The following is a 26,886-nucleotide window of genomic DNA, read 5'->3' as shown; positions in this document are numbered from 1 at the left end:
TTTACCAAGACCAGGGAGGGAATATCCATACATGTAAGATAAATCCCAGGTGTAAACACTTCCTAGATCATAGCTTACACATTTGAGGGTGCAAAATAAAGCAAAATATTTTTATTCAAATAACAATACTTCATAGTATTCTAATTTATAACTTCAAGCCACTAATAAAGCTTGCCTCTACTGAAAAAAACAAAGAGAGTACAATATATTTCACATTTTTGTTACCTCCCCTTTGGATGCCAAACAAGCAAAATAGCATAAACTGCTACAGATAAATCTTCATCTAGCACAGTCAAGCACAGCTTCTATGCATCCCATCAGACTAACATACAGCAATGAAGACAGACAGTGTACTCAGTGCAAGAGCTGTAAATGAACGCAAATAGAAATTGATTCTGAAATTTTCTTGGTACTTTCCCAAGAAAACATTATCACTGTATTTAAAAAGAAGTGCTCCATGCATTGTTTCAGGATTCCTAAGAAATAAAAACTCTGGCCTCCTTAGTTATTTTCTGAGACCTATCTTCAGTTCAGTTGCAACATCTACACAAAAAACCTACACACATTTATAAACTCTTAAAATTTAGTAGACCAAGAATAGTACTGGAGTACTGTGTCTAGTTCTGGGCTCCCCCAAAAAAGATGGATATGGAGCTACTGGATAGAGTCCAGTGAAGGGTCACAAAGATTATAAAGGAACTAGAACGTCTCTCATACATGGAAAGGCTGGGAGAGCTGGGGCCGTTCAGCTTGGAGAAGGGAAGGCTCAGGGGATGTCTCATCAGTGCATAGAATTATGTGATGGGAGGCTGCAAAGAGGATGGAGCCAGGATCTTCTCAATGGTGCCCAGTGACAGGACAAGAGGCAAAGGGCACAAACTGAAACAGAGGTTTTATATGCACATCAAGAAACACTTTTTTACTGTGAGGGTGACCAAGCCCTGGCACATGCTGCCCCAAAAGGTTGTGAAGTCTCCATGTTCAGATATTAAAGTCTTTGATATGGTCCTGGGCAATTGCCTCTAGATGACTCTATCTGAGAAGGGAGGCTGGACCAGAAGACATTCAGAGGTGCTTTCCAACCCCATCCATCCTCATCCTGTGAATATTTCCAGAATTGTGCTTTAAAATTTGTCAATCAAAAAAATTCCTAAGGTGAATGCAGTTTTCTTGAGTATCAACCTCACTTATTTTCTATGTCTTAAATTAAGCCCTCTGTTTCATTCTTTGAGTGGACAAAAACTATACATGCAAAGCCAGGTTATCTGATGTTTTCCTAGGTCTGTAGCTGTACGGGCGAATTCATCAGGATCCCATAAAGAGAAGTCAGCATTTTGCAGATTCATTAAAGCATCTAGACCAGGCTGTTCTCACTTGTACAAAGCTGGACCCATGCAATTTTGCATGATTCCATGTTCCCTAACCTAGGCTACTTTATTCCTTTAGGTTATGCTGAAAACAGCTGGGTTAAAAAGTTCTCAGAAAAAGTCTCATATTGAAGTTTTCATTTTTGTAAATCCATCTTTGCCTCATGGTTTTGTTAATTTGAAAACAAACAAATCCCTGCCCCCCCCAAAAAAAAACCAAACCCACAAAAAAAAAACAACAACCAAACACAAACCACAAAACCAAACAAACCAAAACCAAACCAAACAAAAAAAATCACTCAACAAACGGACTTGGAAGAGGTTTTGTTTCCAGACAATACTGTATTTCTATGTGCGTGACCATGCATGTGTAGTTATCTTGTAACACATATTACGTGGCACTATAAATGTTTCACATGTCAACCTGAGAAATTTAGACCTAGTCAATATCCATGGCCAAGATGGAAATTTTTAGAAAGGTCAAATGCTGCACTAGTTTTGATGATTCAGAACGTGGAAATCTTATAACCACATTAGCATGTATCCAGCTTCCTAGCACACCATTAAAAGACAACTTGTTTCTGGAGGTGTTGCCTTCCCTCAAGGACACAAAACCATAGTCATCACTGTCATCATTGTTAGTATTTAAGACCCCAGAACATTTTCTCATCAGACCTAGTCTTATAGCCTGACATTTCAGCAACGTGTACTATTACTCAGTGTCTACAGCTGTGTGGTCCCAGGGCTGCAACGGGCCCAGTCACTGTCTCCAGCTCTCTTTTCACCTGCAGGAGCTGTGGGATGAGGCCAGCTAGGTGAGGTTCCTGCACTGGCAAGTAGAAGCGTGATCTGTTAATAAAAGTCTAACATTTCCATCACAGCCATTACTGAGATGAGGCAACAGCAAAACGTACAGAGAAGAAAATTAGAGTTAAACATTATAGATAAAAATGTTAGCTGTTTCAGGTAAAAACACTGCTTGATTTCAGATAATGATTTTTGTTCCTGGTCTTTGAAATGCTTCCAAACTCTGTCTCTGGCAAAAACATTACGATTAAAATCTTGGATCTCACATCAATTGCCACGTAGATGCACTTAAGGAAATTTAGAATTGACAATGTATGTTGTACTGTCAGATAAGTAAGAAGAAAATATCGATTTTATTTTAATATTAACAGTGGAGTGCAAACCAGGATTTTTTTGCTTCCTTATTCTGTTAGCTGATGTCAGAACCACACAGAGAATTGCAGATTAACTAGTGCTCTCTACACATATACGAGTACTTGTGGTTCACTAGAACTGAACCTAGAAATCACCTTGAACATAAAAAATTGAACATAAACTACTGCACAAATAACTTACATAAAAAACTGTGCTTTGTGACAGACCTGTTTGCAGAAAATACCTCGACCATCCTGCTACTTTGAGTAGGTTCAAGCCAAGGGAAGGAATGCTAGGAATAGCATCACCTATGGAAAAAGCTTGAGATGGGTCGAGGTAATGCTATTTTGAAGTTAGATTTTTGTCCATTAAGACAAAACTCGGCATTTCAAACCTCCTGCACTGCAGAAAGCACCATCATTTTTCAACAGCTGAATGGCAATTCACCAATCACAACTAAATCTATACAGAGATGCTGAAAAATGTAACGCTCTCTTCAGAGGCTTCGTAACAGCTGCTGATTTTACCTATGCATTAACCCTTATCAAAATTAGCCCACATGTCCAAAAGGAAAATGTAATATTCTGTAAGAAGAATCAGTTTTGTAGGCAAGTAGTACCTCCACCCACACTTTCAGTAGCTGGTTAGAAGAACCTTAAGTTGTTCACTGTATATTCTCAAAAAAACCCAACAAAAAACAATCCCACAAAACAAACAAACAAAAAAAACACCAAAAAAACCCAATACCAAAAAATCACCAACCACACTAAAAACCTTTCTAGCCTTATTTCCTAATAAAGCAAGGTTGACATGATCAGGCATGACTGTCCATCTGCCTATTCAGCATTTCCCACTATCCCGATAACTTCGCATCTGCTGGCCAACTGCAACCAAATTTGCTAATAAAGACAGAGTCTCGAAGAATTTAAACCCCTGTTCAATTCCTAGGTTTCATGAATCTGAGCAGTACATCCTTGGAGCAAAAACTAACTCAGTGCAGCCCCTTACTATGGGCCAATAGTAGCTCAACTCCACTCGGCAGCCACAGGCACCTGCTGAGTCCCCCAGGCCATCTTCAGCACATGCCTCACACCAAATGGGAAGAGCTGGAATGCAGAGAACCAAGGTGAGAAATGCTGATAAGGGACAGGCCTGAGAATAAGATGATAACGGAAAGCACAAATCAGTCAGACACCAGACCCTCTTGGTTCCACGGCTCATGGATGAGCTTGATTAACAACAAACCCAGGCAAGGCTCTGAGTGCAGGTCTTCAGCATAAAAGCATGAGAACAGTCACTGTACAACCATTGGAATTCAAATGAGGTAGGACAATTTAAATATCTGACACAATACTTAATATAATCCCCACGAAATAACATGCTTTGCCTTCTGATGTGCAATTTTCCTTGCAGTGAAATGGCAACACATGCATTAAAACATAAATCACTTGTGTCATGCAGAAATTGTGGTTTTATTACCAACTAATACACAAGTAACAGAATAAAAGGTTGAGTTAGGAAAAGAGGTTCCCCTGCACAATGCCAGGAAGCTGTGAATAATCAAACAAATGGGGCTTAAAAGAACTGTGTACAAACATAGACCAATAGGTGGTACCTGGAACGTACATAAACATGGCAAAACTGCAATGAAGCAAAGTGCAGAAACCAAAACCAGAGGGTACAAGCAAACGCCTTTGAGCAGATCATAAAACAAACCCAAAAAAAACTGAAGGAAAGAAAAAGTACAGGTGAGTTGAAAGAAAGTGGGTGTGAAAGTGCAAATGAGTGGCTGCAACGGAGTTGAAGGCACTTTGATGGAGAGGCAGGCAGAGGGCTGAAACCAGCAGCCAGCACGAAGCAGAGAGGGGCCAACCAGAACTCTAGAAAGGTCTTTCAGAGCCCAAAGGGTAGGTCCTCAATGATGGAGGCTGCATCTCCAGGGAAAGTACCAGAGGCCACCAGGTGACCATAAGTCATGGAACTTTGATGATAAATGCACTTAGGCTGCCCAAGTTCACATTGTCAGAGGAGTATGTCACAACTGTGTATTTGTATCATGTAAGAGTTGGTCTCGGTATCTGCTTCAAGACTTTCCTTCTCTTTTTTTTCCCTTTTTCGTTTAACTAGGAATCTATTCAGTGGTCTACATTTTCAGTGCCTCATAAACTCTGGCTTGGCTCGTGCATGAAGGAAAGGGGCCAAAGACGGCCTGGTGCCACTGCTGGTCTGCTGAGGACGTGCTTAGCTTTCCGTGGAAACGGGCCTCAGGCTGCTCTCCTTCGGATTTGGCTACATCCCTCGGCTCTGGCGGCCGCAGCCCCCGAGGGGCTGTTTCCACAGCCAGGAATAACTCGGCAGCCCTCTGCCCACCATCCCAGCTCCTGGATCTCTCCTGCCAGCCCGGCATTCATCCCTGAGGGAAATCTGCCGGCAGCAGCGGGGCGGCAGAGGATGAAAAATCCAATAAACCCCTTTTTCTCGAGGATCTGTGGAGAGGTAGGGCAAAGGCACAGCAGAGCCCTCGAGGAGGGGAGATGAAGCGCCGGGCAGGACGAGCCGCACCCCAGAACGGGCCCGGTCTCCCCCACAGCTCAGCTCAGCGCTCTGGAAATCCGAGCCGGTGACTCGGTAACCCGCTCTCCGACAGCCCGGCGGCCGCTTGGGCAGCCCAGGAGGGTCGGCAGCCCGCAGCTCCCGCGCCGACGGGCGCTGAGGGGAGCAGCAGCGGCCGCTCCGCCCCGGGGCTGCGGGAGGCGGCGGTCGCCCAAGCGGCAGAGCCGCCCCCGACATCGCCGGGGCCGCCAGCCGGTCTCGCCCCCCCCCCCCGTCCCCGCGCAGCGGCCACCCCGCCCGCCGTTCCTCCCGCGCCCCTGCGCCCGCGGGCCTCTGCGGGGCGCCCCTTTCCCGCCCCTCCCGCCTCCCCCGCGCTCCCTCCTCCCGCCCGCCCCCCGCCCTCCCCGGCAGCTCCCCGCTCGCTGCCTCCCGCCGCTCCCTGCTGCGCAGAGCTCCGCGCCGGCGGGGGCATGGAGAGCCAGCGCTGCTTCGCCAACCGCTTCGATGACTACCCGGGCAGCCCGGCGGCGGCGCCGGACAAGGAGGCGGCGGTGCCGCTGGTGACGGCCACCATCGAGCGGATCCTGCGGGAGCTGCCGCCCCTGGGCGGCCCCCGCGGCTGCCCGGGCGGGCTGTACGGCGGGGTGGCCGGCGTGGCCTACATGCTGTACCACGTCGCGCAGTGCCCGCTCTTCGCGCCGTCGCGGGAGGCTTACCTGCGGGCTGCCCGCCGCGTCGTGGACGCCTGCCTGCGCTACCAGGAGGGCGGCGGGGAGGCCGACGCCGATACCCGCGCCGCTTTCCTGCTGGGCGGTGCCGGCGTGTACGCGGTGGCGGCGCTGGTCTATCGCGCCCTGGGGCTGCCCGACTTCGCCCGGCCGCTGGGCAAGTTCCGAGAGCTGAGCGAGGTCTGCGCGCCCCTCTCCTTCCTCGAGTGCGGCTCCGACGAGCTCTTCGTCGGCCGCGCCGGCTACTTGTGCGCCGCCCTGGTGCTGAAGCAGCGGCTGGGCATGGAGGTGAGGCCGGGGGCGGGCGGGGCGGGGGGCGGCCGGTCCCTCTGGCGGGGTGACCGGCCCCGCCGTCGGAGCCGTCGGCGCGTCCCGCGGAAGCTGGCGCTGAGCCGCCCCGAGCTGCTGCCCCGGCGGGGCAGTGCCCCCCTCTGCTCCGCGGCAGAGAGGGGGGCACCGGTGTTGGGGCTCTCCTCCGAAAGAGAAGAACAAAAAAATCGCCCTTTCCAGCTTGCACTTCGGGGTCACGCTTCAAGAAGAGCCCCCGGGGTGTGTGTGGGGGGGAGGCGTTCTCTAGTTGCTGTTTCTTCGCCGCGCTCCTCCCTAGAATAAAGGATGCATCTTTTGGGAGAGGGAGCCCAGGGCAGGGGCAGGGCTCTGGGAACGGGGCGCTGTGGGTCGGTCCCCGGGCACGCCGGGAGCATCAGCTGTTTGGTGCCCGGTGGTGGATTACTTGGCAGGAGCCACCCGGGGCTGCTGAAGAATACTGCCATAAAAATGAAGTGCGTGAGAAAATTAATAGTGTCAGGTGGAACAGGGTAAGGGATCTTGTAATAATAAGAGATACTGGGCTGGAATTTGCAAGCAAGGAAGCAGGTTTTCACAGGCACTTGGTCTTACTCACCCAGACATACAGAAGCTGGCGGTCTTGTGGAAATCTGGCCATGTATTTTGGTGCTTTTCATAATTGAGAGCTGTTGTGGTGGTTTGTTTTGTTGTTGTTGTTTTCTGGAGGTGTGATTATGGCTCAATGTGCTGATGGTTTGGGTAGTGGCGACTTCACCCTAGGACATTGTCAGTGCTGAAATTCCAAGCTCCCGGTGACTACAGCATAATAAGTACTGCAACTGATTCTGTCTGCTGTGGTGTTCGTTACTAACTGGTCAGTGTGGTATTTGAGCAGGCATTTATTTGTTACATTTTAGTTCCTGTCCTCTTGTCAAGTCCAATCTGTGTTGCCTCTCTTAATCACTGATTTGCAAGTTCATATGCTTCTGGCTTTCTTTGCCCTTGGGAGAGGAAGCAACGGTTCCAAGTAAATAAATTATGTAAAAACAAGTGACTCTGCCCCATCCAATACCAGTTACTACAATCAGAGTCCAAGGAAATTAATTTAATGGAGGACTCGGGAGACTCCAGGGTATCCAGAGAAGGCAAGAAGAATGTTAAGTCAGTTGAATGTTTTCATTGCCTTGAACAAAAATTCTTAAGCAGTAGGCATTTAAAGTAGCACACCATACGTGCTGCTTCTTTGTACAGGATTGTTTGAAAACTCATAATCATAAAAATGGTTATGTTATATATAACCATAAGATAACCAAACTTTTCATTGTGATTGCATCTTCTATGAGGGGAAACTTTTCTGCCTCCAGCACAGCCCTGCATTCACTGTGCAGCAGTGCCAGCCTGAGGCTAGGGTCTCTCATAGAGGTATAAGCCATCTCTGTTAGTTCACTTTGCACTGGGGGACTGTGGCTGGTACCTGTGTCAATGCTTACGATGGTGTCGTGACCAGCCAGCTGAATGAGATGGCACCTTGGACTCTACTGCTTCATTTAATTCTTTCATCTGTTGGTCTCATGTCCTTGAGAGCAATTGCTGAACAGTTTGGAGAGTAGGTGTAATCACCTCTTGCAGGCAGTTCAGAGAAGGTGAAAACTCTTTGCTGCTTGCTTGCTTACTGAAAAATTATACTTACATAGCTGTAAAGAGTTAAACATCCCCACAGATGGGAGCAGGTATGCATTTATTGTGGAATCCATTTAGCAGGTGGGCTAAGTACAATCATAGAGGGGCTTATTTTGCCAGTAAGACATATTCTGTGGCCCCTTGCTGATGTTTTAATCAGTAAGCTAACATCCTTCCAAAGTATAATTTATTCTTTCTCCACATTGCAATTTTGTATGTATAGTGCAAGAGGTAAAGCAATAATATAAACTGTTAAGTGTTAACAAAACCAATTTTAATTTTTAATTTCAACAAAAATAAAAAATTCTAATTAAAATATTTTGCTCCTTAATGAGGAAAATTATGTTTTCTAGTCTATCTGTACTCATGTTTGAGCAAAATTTGAGTCCTTTGGTAAATGTTCCCATTCTAACACAGATTTTAATTAGTACATTGCCAGACTAGCCCCTGCATCTTTTTAGAAATGAAAAAAGGGATGCCCAGAGAGAGTGCATGTCATTTATTACCCAAGGTCAAACAGTAAGCCAGGTACATCCCAGAATAGAAGCAATGTCTTGTGATGCAAACCACTGGAAAATGCTACCTCATGTAATTTGATTGTGCACAGTCTCACATGGTTCATTGCAGTATGTTTTCTTGTTTCCCACGTTCTTTTTTTTGAGGACATTGTGCAAACATTTCCAGCACAAAGTGAAATCCATTCCCTACATTGAAGTACAGTCTCTGCTACCCATATGGTTGTTTTTTTCCTCTGAAGTAGTCAAATGGTGACCTATATACAATAAATTGCATACCTTGGATAAAGGCTTTTTGAACAAATGCTGCAATTTATGTTGTGGGTTTGGTGTTTGCTTTTTCCGGGAAGGGAAGGAAGGAGGCTGTTATTTCAGTGAACACCAATTTAGCTCAGCTGCTGTGCTCTGGTGTTTCTGTTTCTTACTAAAGCATCTCAGTGTTTTAAAGCTTTACACGTTCTTCAGAAAGTTAATGGACTGTCCTGAAGGATCCAGTCTGCTGAATAACATTGACCTCATGTGAAGAAGGCATTTACATTCAGCTGGTTTTCAGAGTTTTAGGCTAATACAGCATTTTCCCCCGATGAATTAATTGGCATTTTTTGCATGAGTAAGGATTAATTCAACAGTCAAGGCTTAACAGGATCTGACTTTCGTGATGCAGTATGCATTAGGAAAGATGGGTTTTTTTCATCCTTTCTATAATTTTCATTACATTGTAGTCAGTGCTTCCCAGGCAGAGATGGGTAAAAATATATGTCATTTGTGTAACGTACTTATAAATAAGGTGTGTGTAATTTTTGTGTCCTTAATTGCCATGTTTTCACTCTTCAGGGAAATTTTTTTCTTTCTTCCTTGGGTACCTCTTTTTCTGATGCTTGTAGTATTAGTTCATTAAGTGTTCTTGGGGAAATCTGTCAATCCTGCTTTTAATTCTCTTCACTCAGCCTCTGTTTGCTTGTGTAAATAGTAGTAAGACACTGTTAAACTGGTGGTCCCATTTGCCTATTCGGGTGGTATCTTATAATCTCCTCATCTTTTCTCAGTGATGTTTCTGTCCCATTTTGTGGTTGATGGAGCATGGTGTGTCTCGGTAGTTGCACTGCCTTCTGGCAATGTAAATGTCAGATGATGGAGAAAAAGGTACAGAAGTCCAGGTGGCTTCTTGCATCACCATCTGCGAAGATGTTGCAGCCTTTTAACACAACTCAAGTTTTCTTTTAGTAACTGCCTGAACTGACAGACTTGACTCTCTAGCTCTGGGTTGCAGCAGAAAAGACAGCATCAGGATAATAACATTGTACCACATAGGATGCAAGGCAGCATTTTGCCTGGCTGCCTGATCTTTCATTAGATTCTGTAGTTCTGAAAGACTTTTGGGACACCATAAGAGACCTTTGCCTGCAGCTGCAAAGGTGACAAGCTGAACCAGCACACGCTGCCAGCAACGTGGCTGCATCAGTTCCCTCTAGGGCTGAGCCACTGGGGTGAGTCTGGAGAGCCTACAGAGATTTTAGGCTCTTTCATGCCTTTAGGTCATTAAGCTTTCTGTCTCTGTGGCAGAAAGGCATCTCAATTTCCTTTTCCGACAAATGCAATGTCATGATTTGGTGTGTGTTTCTGAGGTTATTGTCTCATCACAGAAAGGGCATAATTATGATGTTACTCTATTACAGGATGGCCAGAGAAGGCAATGGTCTTTCTAGAAGGAGACAATTAAGTGTAAAGCCCTGCTAAAAAACATATTTACCCTGGCTGCTCTATATCACCAGAACATTTTTTTCTCTTGTACCTCACGCTTGCTAATCGAGCTGACCAATTTCACTTGGTGGGTGGAAAACAGAAAAGCGCTGCTGTGCCATGTCAAAGCAAGGGAGGTGTGAGGCAGCACTGACTTTAGGAAGCAGTGGAAGAGACTGGACAGTGCAGGGGACCTGACAAGTCCAGCCATGTATTTAATTATATTCTGGGAGAGAAGATACAAATGAAAAAAAAGTATTCTTTTTCAACTCCTTAGACAACTTTAGATGATATTTTGTGTACCTCAGAGTATTCTTTAAAGGCTGTTGTAGATTACTTTGCTCCACATTTTTGGTTTTGGTTGTTTTTTTTCAATCTCCTAGGAAAGAAATAAATCGGAAAGTGTAAGGAGGAGTTTCCTGAACACTGCATAAAATATGTTCATTGGAGACTTTTTAAACCGGAACCTAAACATACTCATGTATTCATGCTGAAAACAGTGTTTATGAAAGTTACTAGATGGATACGTCTTAGAAAGGGAGATCTGTAGAATACTCATAGAAGAGATGCATCTCTGAGTGCTGTAGAGCAGGGACCCTGTGTAAGGCTTTTAATCTCACTTATAAGCTGAAAGAGAAGGATTGCCCTTTGAGGTGAGATTTCATGCCTTCTCTGTACCCGTTAAAGTTCTTTCTCTGCATGGAAGAATTGGCCAGTTTATCTGAAACGTGGTGTTTGAAATGTCAAATGTTATGGTGCTAGCTGGAGCTCTACTGATTTCATTATTTCACATTATTTCACAGGCCACTACACAGCCAGGATGTCTTTTTTTTTTCCTTTTTTTTTTTTTTTTTGCCACAGAGGATTAAGATGAGTTACCAGTAAAGATAACAAGCTTTTAATCCTAGTCTGCTTCTTTTAAATGTACATTATTTTAGCCATGGTTTGCCAAAGCCCACATAGGGGCTAGATTTTGCATTAATTTGCTTAAATTGATTGATTTAATCCAGGAGTTGAAAATGAAAATTTTCTAAAGTAGACGGTGAAGCAAAGGGAATTGTTTACATCTGGATTTTTTTAGAAAGCATTCTGAAATAGTTTGGATCTACATTTCAGAATTTCTCTGTTTGACTTCACCAGGGTAACATAAATCGTTTTAATTTTAAACATCCTTCAAATTCTGAGATGGGGACACCTTAATAATAGCCTCCTAGATTCAGTTCAACACAGTGGAAGCTGAATACCCAGTTGTAGAGATAAAGTAGAAAATTGGAAATAGAAAATGTTGAATTTTAAATGTGTTGTTTAACAGTCAGTAAAAAGCACTGTAGTACAGAGGTCTTGGAGTGGATCCTGCCAGGATTGGAGGTTTGATTGACACAAGTATAGCTACATGCATTATATATTCTGCTTCAGAAACATAGATTTAAACAGCTTATCTCTGAAGAGTGGTATTAATCTGCCATCATTTTCTAAAAAGACAGTTGTGTACAAATGCAGTGTCATATCTCTATACTACTTTGTGCTGTCAGAACAATGTTTGCCCATGTAGCAGCATGTTTCTGCTGAAAAAGCAACCGAAGCTGCAAAACCGATGTTATAATACCTGTTTTTAACAAAAAAAAGAAAAAAAAAGAATTAGATTTAGCCGGGGGTGTCTGTTGTATCCACAATAGGTCTCTACTTTTCCATCCTGCTTCTAACTCCTTTAAATTTCACATACTGGAAAATAACTCTTAAACCTTGTCAGTTCAGTCATCTTCCTTCTCATCACCATGGAGAACCTTTAGGTCACCCTTTGGAGTTTGTTGGTTCTGCTCCTTTGCCTGCTAGTAGCAAAGTGTCCGCTGCAAACCAGAGAGTGCTGTCTCTGGGGCCTTTCTGGCTTGAAGGTGAGATCTGAGGAACAAAACACAGGACTAAGAACAAGGTGTTGGGATTTTTTTTGTGAAAAAGGTGCTGAGCAGTTCTTGGGACCTCTATATTTTATCTGGTGACTGAATCTCTGGAAGCATCCAGAATCATCAGAGCACTTGAAGCAGAGAGGCAGAGGATCTCTCTGCGCGCCCTGCGGAGATGCAGGGCTTGGGTGGAAGCTGGTGTTCTTTGCAGCATTAGTTACTTGTCACCAATTTGGTGGCACAGTGCAATAAGTTTTTCTATTCTCTCATATTTTTCAGATTTTGGTATGTTTTATATATATGTCAGATATCTTTATTATAATGCTGTGTTTCTACGGACAGTTACATTTGACATTTATATTTTCCTCCATGACAATGGCAAATAGTGATGTTTGGGCATGGTTCTTGCAAAGGACCAAGAGATAACATTAACTCTGAAGGTGAGGTAGTAAGCAGCATTGAAGGCATTCTGACATAGCAGAAGGAAAAGAGTGTTTGTGTAGAACATGGATATATGATCGAGTGCGTGAAGGAAGAGAAACAGGGAGGCATGGGGAAAAAAAAGAAAAAAAAAAATTTGATGGACGCTGATCAGAGAGGAGAAAAAAAGAGCCAGTAAAAAAAAAAATTATAAAAAAAGCAAAAGAATCAAATACTAGCAAAAATACAAAAAATAAAGGCTGCAGAGGGTAATCAGAATTCAAATATGAAGGGTAAAGGCAAGAAATAACATAGACCCTGGAGAAGGGGAGATTTAAAACTAAATCACGTGTTCTGGCTGTCATACTGCTGTGAATGTACTGGCTAATGTACTGCATTTAGAAGAAGGCAAAAGTTCAACAGAAGAGTAGAGATGGGAAGAAAACAAGTGAGCGAGCAGAGGAGTGAACTTCATTTTGCTGAGGAAAATTACTATTTTTGTTTGCTTGTTTTTTGTTTGTCACTCTTCTGTCATTGTATTCTCTTTGCATAGGCTCATATGCTTATAAAAATAGCTGTCATCACATGCAGTGCTTGCAAATTCAGAGCACAGCATTATGTCTTTTATTCTATATTTCTTTCTCTAAGGAATAACTGAGATAACTGCTTAATGTCTGGAAGCAAATACAGAATCATAGATTCATTTAGATTGGAAAAGACCTTTAAGATCATCAAGTCCAACTGATAATCTAGTACTGCCAACTCCACCATGCCCTTAAGCACCACATCTACATGTATCTTAAATACCTTCAGGAATGGTGCCTCAACCACTTCCCTGGACAGCCTATTCCAATGCTTGACAACCCTTAAACCTCTCCTTGTGCAAATTTGGGCCATTTCCTCTTGTCCTATTGCTTCTTACTTTGGAGAAGAGACCAACATCTATCTCCCTACTACTTCCTTTCAATTATTTGTAGAGAGTGGTAAGGTCTCCCCTCAGCTGCTTTTTCTCCAAACTAAACAACCCCAGTTCCCACAGCCGCTCCTCATAAAACTTGTGCTCTAGACCCTTCACCAACTTCTTTACCATTCTCTGGACTTCCTCCAGCACCTCAATGTCCTTCTTGTAGTGAGGAGCCCAAAACTGATCACAGTGTTCAAGGTGCAGCTTCACCAGTGCCAAGTACAGGGAGACAATTACCTCCCTACGCCTTCTGGCCACACTATTTCTGATACAAGCCAGGATGCTCTTTGCCTTCTTGGCCACATGGGCACACTGCTGGCTCATACACTGCTGGCTGTCGACCAGCCCCCCAGGTCCTTTTCCTCTGGGCAGCTTTCCAGCCACTCTTCCCTAAGCCAGTAGTGTTGCATGGGATTGTTGTGACCCAAGTGCAGGACCTGGCACTTGGCCTTGTTGAATCTCATACAGTTGGCCTCAGGCCATTGATCCAACCTGTCCAAGTCCCTCTGCAGTGCCTTCCTACCCTCAAGCAGATCAACACTCCCACCCAACTTGGTGTCATTTGCAAACTTACTGAGGGTGCTCTCGATCCCTTTGCCCAGATCAGTGGTAAAGATACTAAAGAGAATTGGCCCCAGTAGTGAGGCCTGGGGATCACCCCTTGTGACCTGCTGCCAACCAGATTTAACTCCATTCTCCACAACTCTTTGGGCCTGGCCATCCAGTCAGTTTTTTATCCAATGATGTGTATACCCATCCAATTCTTGAGCAGCTGTTTTTTCCAGGAGAATGTGGTAGGAAACTGTGTCAAAGACTTTACCGCAGTGTAGGTAGAGTAGAACCACAGCTTTATCCTCGTTCACCGTGTAATAGAAGATCAGGTTAGTCAAGCAGGGCCTGCCTTTCATAAACCCTGCTGACTGGGCCTGATCACCTAATTGTCCTGTATGTGCCATGTGCTGGCACTGAAGATTATCTGCTCCATAACCTTCCCCTGCACCAAGGTCAAACTGACAGTCCCGTAGTTCCCAAGATCTTCCTTTGAGTCCTTCTTGTAGATGGGTGTCACATTTGTTAACCTCCAGTCTACTGGGACCTCCTCAGTTAGGCAAGACTGCTGATAGATGATGGAAAGTGGCTTGGTGAGCATTTCTGCCAGCTCCCTCAGTGCCCGTTCGTATATCTTAGCCCCACAGACTTTTGTGTGTCTTAAGTGATGTAGCAGGTCACTAACCATTTTCCCTTTGATTATGGGCACTTTATTCTGCTTCCCATTCCTGTGTTCCCACTCAGGGTGCTGGGTAGCCTGATAACAACTTGCCTTGCTAGTAAATACTGAGGCAAATAAGGCATTAAGTACCTCAACCTTCTCCTCACCTTTTGTCACTATGTTTTCCCTGGTATCCAATAAATTATGGAGATTCTCCTTAGCCCTCCTTTTGTTGCTAATGTATTTATAGAAGTGTTTTATTACTGTAGCAGTAGCCAGATGTCTTTGGCCCTTCTAATTTTCTGCCTGCATAACCTCACAACAACCTTGTAGTCCTCCTGAGTTGCCTGCCTCTTCTTCCAAATGCCATAAACTCTCCTTTTTTTCCTGAGTTCCAGTCAAAGTTCTCTTCAGCCCAGCCAATCTTCTTCACCACCAGCTCACCTTTTGGGACATGGGATGGCCTGCTCCTGCACCTTTTAAGATTTCCTTCTTGAAGAAGGTACAGCTTTCCTGGACTCCCAAGGGACCCTTGTCAACCAGTCTCCTAAACAGGCCAAGGTTCTGCTAAACCCTCTCCTTACTTCTCCGAGGATTTAAAACTCTGTTTTCATGGTCACTGTGCCCAGGACAGCCTCCAGCTGTCACATGATCCACAAGTCCTTTTCTGTTCTCAAGGAGCAGGTCTGGCAGTCACCTTCCCTAGTTGGCTCCCTCACCAGCTGTGTCAGGAGGTTGTCTGCCACACTCTCCAGGAACCTCCTAGACTGCTTCCTCTCTCCTGCATTGCATTTCCAGCAGACTTATGGTAAGTTGAAGTCCCCCATGAGAACAAGGGCAAGTGAACATGAGGCTTCTCTCAGCTGCTTACAGAATATTTCTTCTGCCTCTTCATCCTGGTTGGATGGTCTGTAACAGACTCCCACCATGGTATCTGTCTTGCTGGCCTTCCCCCAGTTCTTATCCATAAACACTCAACCCTATCAGCACCATCATTAAGCTCTGGGCAATCAAAACAGTCCCTAACGTACAGGGCTACCCCACTGCCTCTCCTTCCTTGCCTATCCCTTCTGAAGAGTAGTCTTCTATTGCAGTACTCCAGTTTATGAGTCATCCCACCATGTTTCTGTGATGGCAGCTATACTAGATCATAACTAAACTATCATAGTTTTCCCACTGCACAATGACTTCTGGCTCCTTCTCTTTGTTGCCCATGCAGCATGGTTTGGTGTAGATGTACTTCAGTTGGGCTACTGATCCCATCATCTTTTTAGGGAGAGATCCTCTAATTCTTATGTGACCATTCTTCCATGCTTCTGTGGTTTCTAACCCATCAGTATCCCTTGTGTCTTTGCTGCTAGATGGATCTTCATCCCCTACCTCCACTAAAAAGGCAAACCAAAGGACCTCGCTAGCACACCATCCCACAAACATTGGCTTATCTCTAGTGAGCCTGGTTTTATCGCTTTCTCCCTTCAAATCTAGTTTAAAGCTCATTCAATGAGCCCTCCTAACACCTGCACAAAGATCGTTTTACTCCTTTGAGACAGGTATTCCCTGTCTGTTGCCAGCAGGTCAGTACACCAACCCATGATCAAAAAACAAAAAATTCTGCTGGTGACACCAGGCTTGGAGCCAAGCATTGATCTGCTGGCTCTTCCCATTCCTTCCCTCATTTCCTGCAATTGGAGGGATAGAGAAGAACACTGCTTGTGCTCCTTAACCTGTTGTTCCAAGGCCCTGAAGTCTCTCTTAATTGCCCTTACACTTCTTGTTGCAACTTTATTGTTGCCTACCTGAAAAATAAATAAGGGCTAATAATCTGAGGGTTGTACCAACAAAGAAAGCTTTCTCATGACATCTTTAACCCAGGCTCCAGGGAGGCAGCAGACTTCCCTAAGAAGTGGATCCTGTCTGTATGTGGGGCCTCCTGTTCCATTCAGAAGGGAGTCTCCTATAACAACGTACCCATCTTTTTTTCTTTATGGAAGCAGTTTTGACACGGGGTGTAAGTGAACTTAACCTCAGCAGCACCTCCAAGCTAGATGAACCATCATCCTCGTCATTGTCCTTTCCACTTGCAGAACCTTGTATCTGTTACGCCAGGGCACCTGGGAAGGTGGGGGAGTCATGGAGGAGACTCTCTACTGTGCTGGGCAGGAACTTGTTGCCATTGCCCCCTATCTCTTAACACCATGCTGTGTTCAGCCAGGCCAAGAGATGGTAGGGAATCCTCCTTGTCAAGTGTCGTGTCTGCCTGACAGGCCTGTCCTAGGGAAGGTGGGGTGTGGTTCCAGGGGTGCTGTCTCTCTCTCAGACTCCCTGATACTCCTCAACCAACTCAACTCTTCCTGGAGCTCCATCACTAAGCAGAGGAGTTCTTCTACCTGGGCACATTCCCACAGTTGTGCTCACTGCTGCTGTCCATACTGTTACGAGAGCAGCGCACAGCCTGCAAGCTGACACCTGGGGAACAGCGTGTTCTTCCCTGAGCTCTGGTGGCTACAGAGCTTAGAGTGGCCATGGCTTTCTGCCGAGTGGGTACCATTGCTCCCTGGTCAAGCCAGCAGAGCTTCTGTGTCAGTCCTCTGTGCATTTTGGCATGAGCTGCTGCACAAACTGCCATGCCGTGCCCTTCCCACTGCACCACATCCTGTTTGCCCACCCTGGTCACAGTGCTCCCCAGGAGCTTCTTTTATCTGTGTGTGGGGGCTTGGCCGTCATTGCTCCTGGTCCTATTCAGGTCTCATCAGCCACTGTTGCAGGACCTGCGGGCTCCTGGTGGCTCCATTGGCTACCCCAGAGGTTCCTCTGGTTTGGGAACCATCCTGTGCATGACACTGGAGTGCTCTGCTGAGAATGGTGCCAGCACCAGAGCTGCTCGCCTTGGTGACAGACCTGTAGTTTTAATTGTGCCATTGCTCCTGGCCCCACTATGGTTTTCCAGGAAAATATGGGCATTTTCATTAATATTGCCATACTACTTCTGACACTGACATTTTCCTGCTACATGCGTATAATACAATAAATGGGTATGTGACCCAAACTGTAATGCTGTTAGTAAACCTTACTTTGGTACCAGGCTGTAGAAGCAGAAATGTGAAAGAGTGAGCTGCTCCTGAGAGGAAGAAAAGAGCACAAGTCTAGCAACTATTACCAATAAAAGCATAACATCCTCAGCACTTTACAGCACTGAAATGGAGGGATAAAATTAAGCCTTAAGTTCCTCTGTAGTAATTTAATACACATTGTTAGAAGGTTAGACTTGTATATAAATCATAGCACAACTGTTCACCACAACTAGCAGGGCCCAAGTATAGGAACCATCCTCTTCTTTCCTCTCTCTTCCATTAAATCAATAGACCTCGCTTCTCTGTTAATTCAGCTGGAGAGTCTTACAATCAACCTCCCACCCTATTGACAGGCTGTGTAAAGACTGCAGAGCAGTTTACTCAGCTGGTAAACAGCTGCCGTCGGCCTTGCATCCCAGTAGTAGAGGAGCACTGTAGAGAGAATCAGGAAGGCAATTAAATTGAGTAAGTCTCATGAGCCTGTGCTGCTGCTGCAGCCCAGCGTGATGTAAGGCATTTGCTATAAATAGGGGGTTTATTTGTCAGGCAGCTTCTCTATTCCACCCCCTTTAAAAAAAAAAAAAAAAATCAGAATTCAATATATGCAATCAGGTCACCATGTTTGATAAGACAGTCTGTCAAAAAGCCTTTGTCTGTGTCTGTCGTGCAGTTCTTTGACCATTGACAAGCATGAGACTAAGCACCAAGTGATGTTGCTTAACCTTCTGTCTACTCCATTACAACAAAGCTCAATGAAAATACCCTGTCAAAACCAATTATTTCTTATCTGTGTTGTAGGATTATTTTTTTCAAGTGATAGTGACCTGATTAATTTTTCTACAAGTAGCAAAGCAAAATAATTGAAATAGCTGTTCAATTTCAAGCAAACATCATCAAGAGGTATCTTAATAGCAGTCCAAGCTCTTGCTGAGTCATTTGGTGTTTCTAAGCTCAGTATATTTTGATGTCGGAGAAAAGAACCGTAAATCTATTTTTGCAGCAGATCAGCATTCCTGAATTTATCATTTTAATGGCTTGATATCTCTTGCTGAAGGACAGTGGATCATGAGAGAGATGGAATGGATGTCAGATAGCACTGAATGATCCATGGGGGAAAAAAGTGGCAGACAAGTACATCTTCTAGCTGTCCACAGCATGCAGTTACTTTGTGTGGCTAATCTTTTTCTTTACAGAATACTTCTAATCCCTCACTGGTACAGTGTTAACATAATTGATGATTGTAAATTGTGGAAGTGCTCGTCAAATTTAGATTTTAGTGTCAAGGAAATGGAAGCTGTTTTTAAAAGTGCATGGGTCTGGGGCTAGAAGCAGCGCAGAACAAGGCAGCTCCCTGCTGGTGGGTCAATGCAGAGTTGGAAGACTGTATGTATTGCATGCTCCGTACTGGCAGCATTCTGCAGTTTGTCTACTTGGTCCTAACAGCCAAATTATATCCCTACCAGAATGAAAGAACTGGTATGGACCTTCAGAGGTAGTTCAGACTCCTGTCTACCCCCCCAGGCAGGTGTATCCATGCCTGTATTATCCCTGGCAGCCTCTCTCTAACCTTCTCTTCATACCCTCCCAGTGATGGAGGATCTGCAGTCTGTCTTGGCTGTCTGAGACACTCTTCTGTTAGCTTCCTTATTAGAAAGTCTAGTTGAGTGACTAATCTGAATCTCGCTGTAATTTAAGCCTGATATTCTTTGTCATTTCTATTGAAAAAATGTGTTTCTCTTTACAGAAGCTCTTAACCTATTTCAAGAGTATTATAATTACTACCCTTAATCTTCTCTAAACAATCTATCCTAATCCTTCAAATCTTCCCATGTACATTTTCTGCACCTCTAGTGTTCCCACTGCAGTCTGCCAGACTCCCTCCAGCCTTTCCTGAAGAGTGCCAAAAGTTGGACACATGGTTCTGGCACAGGCCTTTCTAATTGAGCAGAGAGATCGCTTTGTGCGTCTTCCAGGTCTTGTTTCTATTAATACAGCTCAGTAAGGTGTTTATATCTCACACCAGCATGACACTGACTCACATCCAGCTCATGACCTGCTATTGCCTAGCAGTCTTTTAATGGGCCACTGCTACATGGACAGGTATTCATTAGGAAAAGCCTCTGAACTAGTGAAGTAGGTAGGGGTCATGCAAAACCAGGGAATTATTGAACTGCAGAAGCTGTGCTTTAATGAGAAACTTCAACTGGAGGAGCTTTGTTTCATTAATGCCAATTAGTGAAACTCCTTTCATCTGTTCCCTGAATAAAACTAGGAATATGTTATTCCACGTTGTAACTCCACTTGTGCCATTATATGGCACATATATGTCAGGGGATATCGGTGAAGTGATAGTTGGAAAAGGATATTTGAGAGGACCATATTAAGTAAATTATTTTGCCACATTAGAAATCAAGACATTAGTGAAATCTGACCCTGTGTCTGGAGGTTAAACTTAGTCTGTTCTTTTAATTTGCTTTTGTTGATAATGTAAAGATAAAGGTCAGTGTTGTCTCTCTCCCTAGTTCTGTACTTTTCAGTGAGGCCCTTTTTTCAATAGAAGTTTCTTATAGCGTCATCCGACATCACTAAATGTGATTTTTTGGCTTACTGGAACAAAAGCAAAGATTGTCTTGTAGTTAAAGTAACACTGCAGGGAGAGGTTGGATGTATCACCTGTGCCATAGATGTTCAATAGACTTTGAGCATGCCGTTTTCACTAAGATTCTTCATACCTTTGTAAAGCTAACTCCTGATCTCTGGTTACTTCTACTTGCTATCTGTGAAATGACTAATGTTGTACTTAATTGCTTTAGTTTTTGAAGGCTAGGTCAGTGATTAATTATTCAAAATTACAGTTTAAATAGCAATGGACTCCAAGATACACATTCCACTTGTAGCTGTTCACATTTGATCAGACAAAAGCTGATCAAGTATGAACTCAGGAAAAATTCTTAGTAATAAAACAAAACAAACTTCTTCAGGCTGTTCAAATAAATACTGATTTATTTGCTCTTGGTCTTGCAGAGCTCAATCAATCATGAGCTTCCTTATGCCAGGCTGCCAATTTCATATATTCACATTTTTTATTATGCTGGCAAAATACCTATGAATAATGCTTATACAACTGCTGGATATCCAGAAGGCGAAATGTAGACAGTTATAGTAGGAACGCATTTGTCCTATTTTGATTTTGTTCTCTAAGCACCATGGGACTGCTAGCTTATTTTGGTAAACAAATATAGTGAGGATTTTTTTAAAAAAAACACACAGGTAAGCTGAGTCAAACACAGGGCTGAATCTAAAGATCTCTAGAGTAAAATCCACACTGTGTGGCTGAACAGTGTATTGACATTCTCACAGTTGGATTTTACTCAGTCATAGAGTCAAAGCATGGTCAAGGCTGGAAGGCATCTCTGGAGATCTTCTATTCCAGCCCCCTGCTCAGAGCAGGGCTGGTGAGAGCAGGTTGTTCAGGGCTATGTCCACTTGGTTTTGAGTATCTCCATGACCTCTCTCAGCAGCCTGTTTCCATGTTTGGTCACCCTGACAGTAAAAAGCTATTTATTTTTAAATAGAGTTTTCTGCCACTGGACACTGCTGAGAATTTGGCTCCATCTTCTCTACTCCCTTGCATCAGATATTTATAGACATGGATGAAATCTCCCAAGCCTTCCCTTCTCCAGACAGAATAATCCCTGAGTACATGGAAAACACCCATGGAGGGCCAGAAAAATTAAATGTGACTCCCATAAATTGCAGTCTTTCCTGCTCCATGTGCCTCTTTCCCCAACAGCAGGCTCACAATGCTATTCCATGTTCTCTGACTTCTCCTAGTGCCTTGGATGGGCAGATGATTGCAGTTTTTATTTCTGCAGCTGCAAGCAGGAAAGAGCCTGAAGTCCAGAAGGGTCAAAAGGTGACATTCAATGCCACGCTCTGCCACAGAGCCTTCAATACGGGTTGCATCCCTTTTTGTCAATCTTTGCTGTATCAAGGAAGGGCAGAATCCTTCCCCAAGAAGAGAAGTATTAAGGTTGACAAGATTGTTCCTGGCTCTTGCAGATACCTGGAAAGTTGTGGATCTGAAAAGCTTTGGTATAAAGGGTTTTTTTTACAAAAACGAAATAATCTTAAGAGCATGATGAACATGATACAGCCCAAAGGCTTCTCAGTGCCTTGACCTCTGCAGCACTGAGCAGCTAGTTAGATAAATGTCTGGATGATCAGACCGTGTCCCACAGTTAAAGGAAGACAAGAATACCCTAAAAGTACCTGTCCTCCTGAGCTATGGGAAGATTCTTTCCTAAGCCCCCATATTATCAAATAGCTGTGGTTGATGTTTGCCAGTGGGGGAGGGGCCTGTCCCCCACATTTAAGGAGCCAAGGATACATCAGAGGAAGAAGGCAAAACCTTTTTCTGAAAGCTAAGTTGTAGGCCAGAGGTGATAAAACACTTCCTGGTGTCTGCAGATAGCCAGGACACCTCTCAAACACAGACGCCGTGGGGGAGGTTCTTCTCTGTTGTGGTTTTTTTTGTAGGATCTTTTTCAAGTTCTGCAAGACATCAGAGGACTTCTGTGTTCTTCTGGGTCCTTGAAGAGGAGCTACATTACTCCAAGGACATCAGAGTGTAATGCACACAGAATAGGTAGGAAAGACAATTGGCAAAGAATTTCAAGTACACGTAGTTTCACTTAACAGGCTTGACTTGGTAAACACTTTTTGTCATCCATAGATCCAGAAATATATGGCCAGGCCCTCCTCTCTCACTTTGCACAGTCGTTGCTGTAGGGCTGCAGGGAGTAGCTGTGTAAAAGGGCGAAATCAGCAAAAGAGGGGCATGGCATGGAGTGCTCCAAAGGCAGTGACAACACCGTGTAATCTGTAGCATGAGATAACAGTAATTCCTGTTAGTTAATTATACAGCACTTTCAGATCTTAATATGCAAGGTAATGGTAAGTACAGTAAATCCTTATCTTTTTTTGGTGGTGGCATGATTTGTCTTATGGCTTTTCTCTTCGTTCTTTCCATTTGAAGTTGGGGCTCTTGTAAACTGAACTGTACCTTCTGGCACAACAGTCTCTTTTTCCCAAAGCATTACACAGTCACACCTGAGAATTAGTTGCACAAAGGGATGATTTATAACACTTTCCTGATTTTGTTTTGGCACCAAATGACAACCTTTTAAAAAGGAGAAGAAGTACAGATAATTATCTCATTGCCTACTAAGCAAGCTACCTTTTTAAGAGCACAGCATCCCACACTTCCTCACATTAATCCCATAACTCCTACTCTGCCCTTGAAATGTGGCAGTACTGAATTAAAAGTGACTGTCTGTATCTGAAGTATGACTTGAACTGTATTTGAGGTTGTGGGCACGTTTCCAGGCAATGCTAACAGCACTGTATGCTACTGGAAACTCTTTTGTTAACTGTCTTTTGTTTCAGAACTCTTTGTCAGTGTGACAGGGAAGATCTAGAACTGACATACAGATCATCAGGATTTTTACTACACCAGACTGCTACTACAGTGTAAGAGTAGGGTAAAATTCAGATGACTCAGAGGACTCCATCACCTTCATTTGGTTTTCCTGCATTACATTGTCAGCATTCTTCATGTAGCTTAAGTTGATATTTCTATTCAGTGTCTTATTGGCATGGCACAAATTGCAGATCATCACACAAAGTAAAGGTGGCATGATGCCAGCATGGAGTTCTCTAGAATTAACCTTTGCTTGAAAGCAACACTAGTGCTACTTTAAAGTGTCTAATTTATGCTACTGTAAGGCTGTGATTTATGCTCTTGTGTTGTATACCTCATTTAACAAATTTTACAGGTAGCCCCATTGTTCCTCAGCAGAAAATATTTAGACATACTTCTAGATGTCACATGCCTCATAAATATCTGCATAATAGAACTATGCATATAAAGCAGCATGAGTTAGAAGAATAAGTCTTGTGAAACAAGCAAGATCACTTGTTGTAAATAACCGAATTATAAAATTAGTGGCTGATGAAAGAGCAGTAGCCAATACCCTGTTTACATTTGAATAGGGCTTTTGATGCAGTGTCAAAGATAATCTTCCTTGAAAACTTAATTCATGCTGGCTTGGATGGGGCCATTGTGGATTTGGAATTGGCTGAAAGACCACAAGCAAAGCTAATTGTAATTACTAATGAAGGACTGGTGTAGGAACCAGCCTTATTTATTATCTTCGTTAATGATCCAGAAGAGGCAGCTCACTGGAATAAGAATTGCTTTGGCTTTTAAACTGAAACAAGTGCCAAATACCATACACAGGCAGAAGGAAAGGATGAAAGCCACTCAAGAGATTAAAAAAAAATGAGCTAAAAGAAGGTTTATTTTTAGCAGTACAAGCACATGTATCTGGGGAGAATTGTCTATAATACTTATTCTCTAGAAGAGGAAGAAACTAGGAAGAAATTGAGATTCAAGTAAACTGAAGATGACAGGGCCTGAGCTATTTGTGTACTCATTTCACAGGAGTGTTAGCATATTGTCTGCACATGTGCTGCATCACTACTTGCCCATCTGCATGTGACATGATAGCACATCAGAGTTCTACGCTTCCTTTAATGTAAGCTAACATTATGGGGTTTTGCTTTTTTTTTTGCATGGGAATGAGCAGCTAATATAAATGAAAAGTCATAACCAGTCCTGATAGAGGTTAACACAACATGGCATCCAGAGGGTCAATGAAATTTTGGACTGCCTACGCAGCTGTAATGTCCAGCAGAGATATTACTAATTCATACTTAATGATTCTTCAGTCCTTTCCGTTGCCTAAAACCCACTTTGGATGCCAAGACCCAGAAGTCTTTTAGTCAAAACTTTACTCTGCTGGCAACTAAGGTTGGATATGCCTTAATGTCCAAGGCACCTAGTTTATGCCCTTGAAGTCTTCTGGGCATCATTTGATGGGCATGCAAATTCTGAGAGCTGTGAATTGTGGGCGCATAAGCCACACAAAAATTCATAAGCCAGCGGGTGCATTGCTCACCATTCTTGGAGCTCTGGTACAGATGTATAGTGCTGTCCTATATTTATGCAATTTTTTTCAGCTGCCTTCTCACAGTAGTAGTAGTAGTTTGCACTCTGTCTCACCTTCTGTAGCCCCTTGGGCCGCCCCTGCCCACCCCACAGCTGCAGGCTGAAGCAGTTCACAGCTGCTCAAGTTCAGCCATACGGGCTGGGCCCGGTTGCCTCTGGAATGGCTCAGCTGAATTCATGGCCCTGCAGCTGTCACACTGTAAGAAATACTTTTGCTGAGATCCACTTGAGTAACTTCCTCTTTTAAAAATTTTGCCTCTTCCAGCTCCCCTTAAACCTTTATTCAGGCTTTACAACCCAACTACTGCAGTTGGTTTCTGTCTGGATGGTGAGGGCTTTGCGTTTTCCATGAAACACCATTTCCATGCAATGTTTTGTGCAGTCGTCCTGGTCAGGGCTCAGGCTTTCAGAACCTGTAAAGATTGAGGTCGAGGGAGGTTCTCCTCCCCCTCTATTCTACCCTAGTGAGACCACATCTGGAATATTGTGTCCAGTTCTGGGCTCCCCAGTTCAAGAGGGAGCGGGATATACTAGAGACAGTCTAATGGAGGGCTACAAGGATGATCAAGAGACTGGAACTGGTCTTGTCAGGAAAGGTTGAGAGATCTGGGCCTGGTCAGTTTGGAGAAGAGAAGATTGAGAGTGGATCTTATTAATGTTTACAAATATATAAAGGGTGGCTGTCAAGAAGAGAGGTGCAGTGGTGCCATATGATAGGATGAGGGGCAACGAGCAAAAACTGGAACACAGGAAGTTCCACCTCAACGTGAGGAAAAACTTCTTTACTGTAAGGGTTACAGAGCACTGGAACAGGCTGTCCAAAGAGGTTGTGCAGTCTCCTTCTCTGGAGATGAAATTTCAAAACCCACCTGGACACATTTCTGTGTAACCTGCCCTATGCAATCCTGCTTTGGCAGGGGGATTGGACTCAATGATCTTCAGAGATCCGTTCCAACCCCTACTATTCTATGATTCTATGATCATAGATTCTCTGGTCATACAGCCTCCTCCAAAGGAGGCTGTAAAGCTGCAGCTGGGGAGCACATCCCATCTACCTCCTCTCTCCCTGTTGCAATCTCTCCCAGTTTGCTGGAGGTGCTTTTCCCACAGAGCCCCAGGCAGGATTTGGCCTGGTCAAGGGTAAAAGTAAACTAAGCATCACATCTTTTCTCATTAGCAAGGGCAGAATGTGATTACTTCTTGTCACCTTACAGGTTTAAAGCCCAAATTCAGCTCTGAGCAAATTAAGGTCCAAGTGGGCGCCATAGTCTCTTCCTTTCTATATTAAATAACTTTGACATCATCCCTTCTTTTTCTGATAGTGCAAGAATTTAAGCTGATGCCTCTAAGCCATGTGTGCTGATGGCTAGATCAATTGCCTCTTATTGCAGCTCTGATTTAAATTATTTATATAAAATACTCAAATGTTCTTCAGAGCAGGGCCTGCAAGGAAGTGCCCCAAACTCTGGTCTCTGAAGTCACTTGTTTCTTTGTCACCTGAAGTGTAAGCGTGGAAAGAAACTGTTCCTGCGTGGCAGAGACACACTAACTGCACAGCAACTTTGACTAACAGTTTTCAAACTGTTATATACAGCACGACATGGACGTTGTCCAAAGGGTTGAATTCTTCCTCTTGTTTGCAATGAGGAGTGCAATAGTATACAAACAAATCTTTCTTTTTCAGAATTTGTTTCCATTGCTCCATCTGGTTTAATATCTTGTACCAGTACTAGATGACTCAGAGTAGCTGCAAGAATGTCTGTGGAAGGTATTTTGAAATGAGCTGTAACATGCCTAACTTGCATTTTTTGAGGACTGGCTTTATGCTTTGAAGCACAAAGGTTTACTTTTCTTCCAGAACTGTTGAGCTGAGTTGTGGAATTTGATTGTATGACTTGGACTGCCAGCAACTGTCGGGAATATATGTTTGTATATTGTAATATTTGATGAGTTGAAAGGTGATAAAATACTTATTTAAACAACACAGGCCTTGAAGAATTGTATTGTAATTCAGTTGGGATGGTGGGGCACTTCTGGCAGTTAACCCAAAAATATTTTTAAATTCTCACCTTAATTATAAGAAGATTAATTTGGTTTGTTAAAATTCCAGAGCATGAATGTGCTCAGATAAATTTTGCAGAAATAAATACCCCAGCTTACTCGAGTCTTGGGTGATCAGAGAGGTATTTTGTCTTTGAACTTTCTGCTTTTCATAA

The 26,886-nt window shown here is 43.8% G+C and overlaps 1 protein-coding gene across 1 annotated transcript in view; it reads left to right on the top strand.

Moving 5' to 3' along the window:
- Positions 1 to 5,551: 5,551 nt before the first annotated feature.
- Positions 5,552 to 26,886, top strand: part of LANCL3 (LanC like family member 3) — a 38,645-nt gene continuing 17,310 nt past the window's right edge. Inside the window, exon 1 of the mRNA XM_051627063.1 lies at positions 5,552 to 6,097. Coding sequence (XP_051483023.1) covers positions 5,552 to 6,097 — 546 coding nt within the window. The remainder of the gene's footprint in view (positions 6,098 to 26,886) is intronic.

This window comes from Apus apus, chromosome 1, assembly GCF_020740795.1.
Source record: "Apus apus isolate bApuApu2 chromosome 1, bApuApu2.pri.cur, whole genome shotgun sequence".
NCBI classification, from domain to species: Eukaryota; Metazoa; Chordata; class Aves; order Apodiformes; family Apodidae; genus Apus; species Apus apus.
Note: the sequence above shows the minus strand (reverse complement) of the source record. Positions and strands in the feature narration are given on the sequence as shown.